This window comes from Bombus affinis, chromosome 15 (assembly GCF_024516045.1).
Source record: "Bombus affinis isolate iyBomAffi1 chromosome 15, iyBomAffi1.2, whole genome shotgun sequence".
In the NCBI taxonomy this organism is placed as follows: Eukaryota; Metazoa; Arthropoda; class Insecta; order Hymenoptera; family Apidae; genus Bombus; species Bombus affinis.
The window spans coordinates 1,933,274-1,944,793 of record NC_066358.1 but is presented as its reverse complement, the minus strand read 5'-3'; the positions used below and the strand labels follow the sequence as shown (position 1 = coordinate 1,944,793).

General features: G+C 33.6%; 1 protein-coding gene across 1 annotated transcript; it reads right to left on the bottom strand.

Moving 5' to 3' along the window:
- Positions 1-979: 979 nt before the first annotated feature.
- Positions 980-10,331, bottom strand: LOC126924909 (dedicator of cytokinesis protein 7). The gene is made up of 20 exons (XM_050739885.1): positions 10,158-10,331; positions 9,748-9,925; positions 9,494-9,672; positions 9,278-9,419; positions 9,005-9,208; positions 8,748-8,939; positions 8,449-8,673; positions 8,092-8,366; positions 7,646-7,961; positions 7,266-7,571; positions 6,972-7,177; positions 5,078-6,841; positions 4,843-4,970; positions 4,505-4,767; positions 4,164-4,423; positions 3,651-4,085; positions 3,221-3,573; positions 2,937-3,139; positions 2,536-2,855; positions 980-2,448 (listed from the first exon to the last, which is right to left on the bottom strand). The coding sequence occupies exons 2-20, from the start codon at positions 9,886-9,888 to the stop codon at positions 2,394-2,396; spliced, it is 5,967 nt and encodes a 1,988-aa protein (XP_050595842.1). The 5' UTR covers positions 9,889-9,925; positions 10,158-10,331; the 3' UTR covers positions 980-2,393.
- Positions 10,332-11,520: the final 1,189 nt, after the last annotated feature.

The window sequence follows — 11,520 nt, the reverse complement described above, 5'->3', positions numbered from 1 at the left end:
AAAATAAAATTTTTCTAAGTTTGATTGTAAAACTTTTGATATCTACATTAAAGGTTTGTAATTCTTTTTATTTAAAGCAGGACTTTAAAATATAGACAGCAGTTTTATTCGGAAATGGAATGTAACGAAACATTGAAATATTAATTATAAATGGTAATTTCAAAATGTAAATTACGGGGACTATTTTCAAATGGGTACAAAGTGTTTCATTATAATACGCGGCGATTATCAATACTTGTGTCTGTTAATTAAGTACCCCTTTGAACTCGTGATATCTTTATCTGCGCTCAAACCTTTCGTTCTGGACAAAGGGATTAAGCTGAAAATCGGATTCGGACGTTTAATTTAGAGCAACGATTCGCTTCAAATGTATCCGGACCAAAGAATGTCAATCTTTGATAACGAATGGTTACCTTTAATGAAAGAAAAACAGTTGCACGTGTAAACTGTAACCGTTCCGATAATTAACACACGATTCTCGTTTTCCAATACCAGCTTTTCTTTTTTCTATTTATTTATTTGTTCTTTTTTCTCTTTTTATGGAATCGCTAGTAAGTAACAAGTTTCGTTAAACGAACAATGGAATGGGAAAAAAGTAATCCAATAGACATTCCAGTTTGTATAGGATTATTTGTACTATTTTAAAACTACTGATGATTTCCCGCATTTTTTTAAATTTGAATTTTTACCATGTATATATGTATATGCTGTAGGAGAAACATATACATATGTAGTATAATTATTGTTTGTTTCTTACTAATTGAAAGATTCCTCGATGATGTTAATGGATAGTTTTCTGCTTTTATATTTTTTTTTTTTCTCTCTATGTCGTTCACTAACTTTTCTGTATAAACGGAAAGAATCAACAACGCTATCTTATTTTACCGCGTTTTGGAATCGTGATAGCGGGAGTTTCTCGATGAGTTGCATTCTTTATTACGCTTGTTATTCGTAAAACAAAGTAGAAAAAGTTCAGAAATAGCGAAGTATAAAATGGATATATATTTTGGATATTCTGTGACATACAAAAGTTTACATCCACGGCAGTTTCGCTAAATTACTCGGTATAAATATAATGTGTGTTGCCATTGCAAGTAACGGATCTTTAAGGTATAATTTTATAATGTTTGAAGAAGTTTTCACAAGCTTTTCTATAATAGTCTCTTAATTGCGTGAAATAATTTTTATCGAAATGATACATATGAATTTTTTCATTTGTGTCAATCTTATTTTTTAATTTACTTGCAAAATCACGCTACCAATATTAATGAATATAAGTATATTCATATAAATTATCATCAAACATTAGTTAATTTAGAGAGTTATGCATTACTCTAAATGACAAGATTACTCGCGTCTTCGACTAGAAGCTTATAGTTTTGAAAAATCTAATAGATTTGTTAAAAATGTGTCTAGTACTGTAAAAAGCATATTTATCAATTTTATTGAGATTTAGCATTCTTCAAACATTCTTTACATTGAGACAATCATTAATGATGTTCTAGAAACTTTGAAGAAACTTCTAATAATAGACTTGTTATTCTATACAATAATCAGATCTCATAAAACTATCAACATAAAAGAACTGAAAGATAATCATATATAAAATATTAATCATAAACCAAAGAAACTTTCTTGCAAGAACATAAATTGTACGTTATAAATAAATTTATTTGTCAGTTATAAAAAAAAACAAGTCTTTTGGATAAAATATCTATTGTTACAAGCTTCTACAGTTCTAATAATTCCATGTTTAATCGAAAGATCACAGCTTCCTTAGTAGCTAAATACATAAATAGACATTTAATTTCTATATTCTAGGCAGTATGTTATGCATTAGAATGCAAAACATAAACACAGTAAATAAATTCATGTTAAATATAATTACAAAATACAATTATTGAAAAGACGGTTAGATAAAAAATTATTGTTATAACTTTAGTATTGACATTCTTGTTTACCTACGTTAATTGTCACTACGTAATGTTTAGTCAAAAGCAGTGTATAAAAAGACTATGAAAAGCAAAATATCAATTCCCATGTGTCTGTATCATCTGTCTGAAAAAATGTTATTTCTATAAGAAATAATGCTTTCATTTTATTATTATCAAAAAGTCTGTTGTCTCAAATAAGTTGCCCTTCTCTACTTAGTAATCGTTCTGAATTAATAATAACGATTTAATCTTATATTTTGATCTAGTCTTATATTTTTAAACTGTCTAAGGCAGACACTCTGATACCAGCAGATCAAAATGCTTTATCCTTATAAAAATGAATGGATATAAATATAATATATATGTCTATATAAGAGCACATGCTGCTGATATTTTATGAACACTAAATACTTGCATCAGTGATCTTTGGTAACTGTTGATTAGCAGTATTCAGCCATTTTACCAACGAGGTGATGTTGATGGTACACTTTGTTGATTTGTTAATGAAGGTCCACTGTATTATCAAGAAGAAGAAGAAGATAGACATATTGTAAAAGATATTAGGCTAAACTATTATTTATTTCAACTAAATTTCTCATACCTCCATGCGATAAGAGGAGAAAGTCTTTCTGTTAATCTTTGGTAATTTCTTTCCAATTCTCGTTGATAGTCTCGTTGATCTGGCCCAATTAAATTTTTGTTTCTTTTCAAAGCATCCAGACATTTCTTTGAGAAATCCTTGAAACATAAGCGTAATTTATGCTGCAGTCGAGTGGGCTGTGCATTCTGTTCCCTTAATCCAGAAAGAAACACAACAGCAACTTCTGCAGGACCTTGATTAACTGTTGTTCCAATGCAACCTTGAAGAACCATCTGCAGCATCTTTGCATCAGGTGGTTCTTGAGCTGTAGCTGCTGCAACCTGATTCAACAGATTTACACAAAACAGAGTTAATCTATAAAAGAAAAATTTATCTTATAACAGAAGAACATATATACATACCTCTGCAGTTTTCTTTTGTATATCTTCAATTGCAACTTCAATTGGACTTAAAACTATTTGCTTCCTAGCAACCACGCGAATCCTTGTCTTTAGATAAGGAAAATGTGTAGCTACTGTTAGTATAGTTTTACGTTTGCACTGTTCTCTTAATTCTCCATGAGCTTTACCACCAGGAGTAAATGGCGTTGCATATACAAATCGCTCTAAACATGATTAAAAACATTAATATAAATGGAAAATTAATTTTGTTGAAGTTATTTAAGGTTCTTCAGAACAGTACTTACTAATATTAAAATTCCTATGAAAAATAGTTGGTCTATGCCTGAGCTCATGTGGCTCGAAATATGGTTCTACATATGTGATCTGAACATAGGCTTTATCTAGTTCTAACTTGCTGGAGTCTACAGGGTTCGAATCTTTTATTATCACGATATTTTCCGCGCCAAATCGTTCAGCATAGAAATTCTCGAGTCTCGAGAATATCTCTGGTAACTTCGTCAAAGTCGGTTCTTTATAAACGAATTCTTCACCAGCAAGATCACCAAAACGCCCACCATAAAATCCTACTCTGAAATATGTTCCAAATACTCGTTTTCCCGCTAATTGTTCTACTCGTGTATATGCTTCATGAAGTTTCCTGTGATTAGAGGATCATAAATCAAGACATAGATTCGTTTTCATATTAAGTTTTTCAAAATCTGAAGAATATCATACCCATGAATGTTAGCTAATTTTTTGTAATCATGTGCGGCTTCTGCTATTGGAAGCAGCACCTTGTATACGTCAGGAATAGCTTCATACATTCCAGCTGTATGAAAAGAGCTGGCAGCATGTTCCAGCAAACCAGCTAAACCACTTTCTGAAAAGTCTGGTCCTAAACATAAACCTTCCTCTCTTCTTGCCAGTACATCATCTCCTACTGCACTCTCTTCTAAAGCATTTGGTGTGATAGGAGCTAAAGCAACAGCTCCTACTGGTCGTCCGCCACCTCCTGGTTCCAAGAGGTGTAAATATTCTGCTACTAAAGCAGCACTGTGCACTAAACACATAGCTGCCTCTGTGTGATTCTTTCTTTCCATATGCTGTTGAGCCATATTTGCCAACCATGTGAGTCTAAGATCTGGTGAACCTTGATATCCCTTTGCAATTCTGTAAAATCGTCGGTTTTAATTCAATATGCTACATATATCATATTTTATCAGAAGTTTCTGTTTTTAACACAATTACCTATACATGAGATCTAAAAGCATTTCTGGATCCTCCTGGAATTCCTTCATTTTAACAGTATCAGACAGAATCATATGTAGATTGAACAAAAGATCCTTCACTTGTTCTGGAAAGCTTGTGTCTGCTAATTCTGTGTCCCTTTCAGCATATACTAACACTGTTTTTAATGCTCTCCTAAGTGCTCCTTCACTAGGAGCTCTTCCTCTTCCAACAAGGGCAGACAAAGATGTGGTTACTTGCATTTTAACTCTGGCAAAATTCTAAACACAAATTAAATTAATTAATATATTTATAAAATAAATCATTATAGATCTATTGAAGTATATTACTAAGATATTTACGTTTCCAATTTCGAAATTTTGCCTCATTAATAAATAAAGACTGGCAGCAGCATGACTTCGAACAGCACTTAGAGGTGAGCTGCATCTAGTGAGTAGTGTCAAACACAGATCACCGCATCTTTCGCTTTCCTCATCAAACAGAGCACTATGATACTTAAATACCAAAGCTCTCTGAGTATTAAACATATGTTGTAACACAGATGTACTCTGATTTCTTGCTAATGCTCTCAAAAGCACTTTTAATACAGCTCCTACAACCGCACCTAGAAAGCACAAAAAATTTGTAAATATAAAAGTGTAAAACCTATAAAAAATGTTGTATAAGTACATATATATACCTCCTCCTCCATCAGCTTGGACAACTGTTTCTAAAGTATCCAAAACTACTAGAGAAGCTTCTGCTGCTAATGCACCTTCTATATGAGCATCTTGCTCCACAGCTCTGCCTTCTGACTGTTCGCAGGATCTTAAACGAAAAAAGATTGTTCAGATTTGAAATCTTCACTTTAATTATATTGAGAAAGAAAGAAATTTGCATAAATATCTGTAGTGTAAATACAGAAGTTTACCTACCTATAAGGCATCTGATCTTTACGCCACCTAAGTTTGTCTCCACTCATTCTCTCTTTTCTTCTCAACATCATCTCGCTTCTGGCGCTTCCTTGGCCAAGAATCACATCCTCCAATCTAGATCGAATATCACTCGTAGCTGCCGCCTGTGGAGGCAGTCTCTTCAGCGCCTTTTTCCCTTTATATTCAAAAGCTGCAGTGGCAATATTGAGAACTTGAAGAAGACACAGTATACGTCTAGAACTTAGTTCTGAACACCACTGTGCTAAAGCAGACTGTTCCAACCCCTTAAGTACCCACAAGACACACATCAAGAGATGTCTTGTAGCCTCTGAACTCAAGGAAACTCTACATTGAGTCCCTGCAGTGTCTGCAGAAACTCCACCAGCTATGGCTAAAGCCACAGATTGTGTAATAGAACCAGATTCGTCAGGATAAACGCTCTTGTCCTTTGAATCCCAATGATAGAGTTGTGGTAGAGCATCCATTATAATGTTCAAAAGTGGCAGATAGAGAGCAGCGACTCTAGCTTTCGCAGCAGGATCAGAATATCGTGAATCAACGTCATGGCACGCCATAAGATGTCGAATGGTCCCAATAGCTTTGTTTTGAAGCATAGGATTTGGTATTTCTAGAGTATTTGACAAATCTGATAAAACAATTCCTACTAAAAAGTGTTGCTGTCGGAACTCCTGACTGAGCTCAGAAAATCTAGCTCGATCTCCAGGTACTAAGGTAGATATCAGACTGCCAGAACTTCCAGTTGATGGACTGGGAGAAGCTGGCGCCGATCCCGACGTATATCCAGTTCCAAACGGCAAATTCAGTGCCACGTAATGCTCGTGAGAGCATATTGTCCGTACGAGGTCCAATTTCAACGCATAAAGTGCAGCTGAATCGGGAATGTGCATAGATGCATCTGACAGAGAGCAACAGGCAGCACGAGTTAGGGACAAAACGAATCCTCTATCCATCACTGATAGTAGATCAGAAAGAAAATTGCCTAGACTCGATATTAGATTATTGGGTACCCTGTTCTCCTTTCCACATCGTGAAGTCACCTCTGAAGTTAATGTTGCAGTAAGTGTTGCCACGTCATCACAGAACTGGGGAGAGAATCTCGACTTTCGGGGAGCCTCCAACATTCCCATTTCTGCTAATGTCACAACCATAGAGCGAACGATCAATTCCAAGAAGAACCATGAATATGTAACAGCCAATTCTCGTGCCTGTCCTGTCGATACAACCCAATGTAACGCTAGTTCTTCGTGTAGAAGCCTTCTGGTAGGTTGGCTATTTATAGAAGGCGATTCTTGACGCATAGAGGCTGTTCGATCCAATCCTCTGGAGTGTACCTCCATTTCTAAATCTTCTAGAGGCAGGTCAGGGTTGCTTTGAGCTCGAACAATACCAGGAGCATGTGTCATCCTTGGTAAAGAGCATTGATAAGCAATATAGGTTGCTAGAAGCGCGTGTCTTCCGTGAGCATCTAATTGACCATCAGGTAGATTGGTAATATTTCGTACTAGCAAACCTATAGCCTCGAATACGGTTGCTGCCACATTCAGTGGTTGAGATGGTAATGTTGGAGGTCGCACTAATAGGGATATTAATTGATCTAGCAATTGAGGTAGCGATCGTACCAAAGCAGAATGTGATGCTCTTGCCAATTCCAATAGGGCTGATTTTAATTCCGATTCCATTCCTGCTTCACCAATACGTGGAGGTACTTGGCCAGTTTCCAAGAAACCACACAGTGATAGAAATCTATAATTTTTGTGTTGCCGTCAAAATATTAATAGTATTATTAATCCATTAATGATCATAAGGTTATTAATTTTATTGAAATATTTTCATTGAAATATCTAATTAAAAGCTTAAGTTTTTGAAATATTACCTATCAATGTATTTATCCTGAGGATGAACGCTAGAAACTGGTTCCAAAATCACAGTAAAAACACCTCTATGAGCATCCACCCATCTTGTACCTGGTAGAAGAACATCAGGTGCAATGTATGAATAATTTGCTGGTGGTGGATCCAGCATCGCGGGTAGACTGAATTCCCCTGATTGTAGATGTCCATCTCTCAAAAGTGGCAACCACTAAACAAAAGGAATATTAAGAACATTTTTCAGTGTAATTTACATGAAATAATATATTCTGATTAGAATTTGACTTCATGTTATTTACCGTATATGCTACAGCAGTCTCAACATTCGGTTGTTCCGCCTTCTTCTGGCAACTAATATGATAAAACGTAAATAGCAAATGATGTTTTGCACTCAAATCAGCAGGAAGTCGAATTTTCACTTCGTCGTAAAAGTTTGGATTCTTATTGTGATAAGAAACGGAAGTGAAGCATTCGTGAGTCATTTCGGGACACGATGATCTTCCAAAAATAGCTGTTAGTGCATCAGCCTCCTGTTCACCACCCATAAGTTGAATTCTTACGGCGATGTTTCGTGCAGAACCAGTCCTTGAACTGAAGTTTGCTTCCTGTAATAAAAAGTATATTTTGTTTATTCGTGGTAAGCAGTAATTAAGTATAAAAGGGCTAAATGATAATTTACCTTTGGATAAATGTATAGGAGATTTCGATACGTCAAATCTGGCGAAATAACTTCGCTTGGAAATTCAAGTATTTCTTTGACTGGCCGACTTTTTTCATCAGGATATGGCACTAACCTTCTGAGATCAGGATCCAAGCATCTAGGCAATTCTTCTGGTCTAGGACTAAGGTCCAATTTTAGTATACCTGGTAAACATTTTAATCTCTTTAAATTAGAACCAGGTCTCCGTAGTTCGACTAAAAGTTTGTATAAATCTTCGTCTCTCAGTCGTTCACTTTCTTGTTTAAAGAAACTTGAAACAGTCAATGTGATAGGCCTAAAAAATTAAACATATAATTTAGGAATTAATAATATTAGAAATTTAAAAATATAAAAATATAATTTATTTAAAAATATATAAAAACATTAGATGTAAATAAAATAAGTTAAATTATAAAAATATCCACCTAAATGTATCAAGACAATTAGCAAAATCGTCTGGCGACCAACTACGTCTTTTATCTGAACTTCTTCTTTCTAAAGATCCTCTTCTGGCGGGCGGTTCCACTTTTTTACGCCACTGTTCCAGTCCACCCGATTTTCTGTCTAAAGATCCAGCACTTCCTGTGCTATCTGTATCTCCACCTCCTCCTATCACACCAGAAATGTGAATGGCAGTCCATGCAAGTGGCATTCTATATCGACCTAAACGCTCACATGCAGCTGCAGCAGCTGCCCGTACCTATTTTGGATTAAATTTTTCTTATTGCCTTATTCAGTACATTTATAATTTAATGATTTATGAATTGTACTGGATGTATTACTTTTTCTTTGTTTTTATCTTCACGTAAATATGGTTCAGCACATTCAGAGATATCACCTTGCAATACCTTTTCAAGTCTAACGACTAAAAATAAATCTGGACTAGGCTTGCTGATACTCATAACACAGCTTCTTGCTAAAGTACTGGCATCACTGTATGCAATATGACTACCAAGCATCCTTTTTAAGCCTTCCGAATTCATGTCTACATAAAAGTTCTCAGATACCTATAGATTCCAAAGAAATTAGGAAAACATAAATTATATGTAAATATCTTTCAAGATTTTTTATTTTCAAATACCTTCTTCTTTTCTTTGGCATCGTATAAAGCTAAACTCGCGAATATTGGTTCAACCTCCAATTCCAATTTCAGTTGAAGACATTTCACAAGAATTTTATGTGAAAAAGGTTCTGTAGGTTCTGGTGCTATGCCAATTTCCTGCCATTCATCATCTGGAGAAGCTGGAGGTGCATAAAGTGGAAATAATGCTTCCTAAAATTAATATCAGTAGATCAGAATTACTAAAATCTAATCTTGCTTGTGCATACAGTACTCACTTGACGATCTTCTGATCGTTTTTGCTCGTTCATTTGATCAATGGTTTCTGGACAAACTCTGTCCAATAAGCTGGGAAGAAGAGGATCATGTTGCGAATGTCTTAAATCTAAACTTGCCCAAGATCCTCTTGGTGTATCTCCACAATTCGATAAATCTTCCTCTTCATTTGGTGATCCTGAACCATTTGTATCTTCTTGATCCACCTATTTTATATTTGATTTAAATGTGTTCTTCAATTATATGCCATGCATATTTTATTTTTATTCAAGCACCTCAAAATCTTGTCTTGGAGTATCCTGAAGAAGTCTATCTCTTGCTATGGGAGAAACTCGACGTTTATATTTTCTGTGTACTATTATCCAATCTGAAGTGAAACTTTCAATACATCTTCTGACATAAGGAGATACTATGTCCCTAAAAAATTCAATAAAATTAATATGAATACAAAAATAATGATTTTGTTGATTGTAAGATATAAAAAATCTTACATAGATTCATGAGGCACAATTGGTTCCTCTGTTCTGATTTTTCTTTTTACAACTTTTAATTCAACATCACCAGGAGGAAAATCTAATATTGATTTAAGAGGATCACGGTCAAGAACTGACTGATGTTGAGCCAAAAATTCTTCATAGTCTAGTGGCTCTAATACCTCACATAGTGACATCTTTAAAATATTTTTATTAATTACATTGATGTACGAATTACAACTTATGTAGACAAATTGCAATTCAGGATGTACCGTGGAAGAAAAGCCTGAGAATGAGCTGCCACTCTTTGACAGATCACGTGAATATGAGGTAGAGGTAGCAATCTGACGTCTAACGTCAGCTGCATGCTGTTTACTCAATTTTTGAGTAAAAGCCCGCTGCACAGATGACATTATAAATGTCGGGGTAAAATACTCCTTTGATGAAATCCTAGACATTTTATTTAAAAGTTGAAAGTCAGACAAAGCAAATAAAATAGGTAATAACTATAATATAATAGTAGCATTCAGAGATAAATTTTTATTGTGAAAATGTAAACTAAATTTATCTTAATATATTTTTTTATTATTTGTTTATTAGATAAAATCGCACACAACATTATAATACTCAAAAACCAGTATAACTGGTACTACTGTAGTGGAAAACAAAAGACTATACTCACGTGACTTTGTGATTACTAAAAGTTCATTATGTAAAAATTATGAACACCTTTAAGTCAATAGTCTAATATTTTGACAGTTCTTGTCATCAACTTTTGTTGCATCAGGAATGTGCCCTTATCAAGCCAAAATTCCCATTAATACCATAAAAGTACATCATAGAGAGGAAACTACTGTAAAAAATTGATTTTAGCTTCCCTAATATTTAGTGTTATCGTAGGACCAAGAATAGAAGTTGTATTATCTTTAATTATTCTTTCCTTATAGCTATTGCAAGTGTTGAATAAGAACATTCTAAAAAGTATTGTAATATTATTTAATAAGATTACTTTATTATGTATAGTTATGTATGGGTATAGTTATATTTTCCCAAAGATTAGTAGTATAATAATGTTATTTTTTTACAATATGACATTTATTTTATCTGTAAATTTTCTAAAACATTAATTAATACATAACAATTTTAAAAATAAATAGATGTGTTCGTAAAATCGCAGATATTTAAATTCTAGGTACTTTAGTCCTAGGTAATTTAGAATTCGGAAGTTATTTCCTACAGTACGCCAGTAATATCCCTTTAGTTTTTCCCTAACATTCTCATATACTGGGTGTGCGACTGAACAGATGATTGAAATGTAACTAGTGTTTCCTACACACCGGGTGACATACAAAATTAATTTTCTGTCGTGTCTTAGATGCATTTGGGTACAATGTTGATTAAATTTCGGATAAACTCTATTCTTTCACTCTCCATTCTTTTGTGCTCATTATTGAATCATGAATGCTCTAGAAATATGTATACACTATTAAAGATCAGTTACTTAATTATTAATAAACTACGGATGTTTATGCATTGTTTATTTTATATATTTTTGAATATCATCTGTACCCTATGTATTTTTGCATCTTTAAATATCCGATAAATGTATAAACATCTGCGATTTAATTATTAAATAAATCTTTCTTTGTAACTTCATCACTTTCTATTTAAAGTAGTGTACTTAATTTGAAGTTCGTTAATAACTTATAACATTAAAGAAAGAAAATAAATAACTAATGGAACGATCGATTTAATTTCGTTATTGAATAAACATAATTACATAAGTTATTCAATTTTTCGAACAAATAACTTCTTATCTCATCCCTTTATCTTAAAAATTAGTTTTTGATAAGAACTTGTAATATCATCCACGATCCAATCTCATTGCTATCGGAGTTTCCAGTACTTATATCATTCAATTTTCTTAATTAATAGTAGTTTCTTATTCTGCATAAAAATGTTATCTTAGAAACAAGTTTCACAGATTTTTCTCTCATATTTTACCTATAATTTAATCTCATTATCACGAAAGTAATCAGTGTTTA

Coding starts and splice junctions, on each gene's coding strand:
- LOC126924909 (XM_050739885.1), bottom strand. CDS start 9,888: ATGTCATCTGTGCAGCGGGCTTTTACTCAAAAATTGAGTAAACAGCAT. Junction 7,962..8,091: donor AATTGTCTTGATACATTTAG/GTGGATATTTTT, acceptor TTAATTTTTTAG/GCCTATCACATTGACTGTTT. Junction 2,856..2,936: donor TACAAAAGAAAACTGCAGAG/GTATGTATATAT, acceptor CTGTTGAATCAG/GTTGCAGCAGCTACAGCTCA.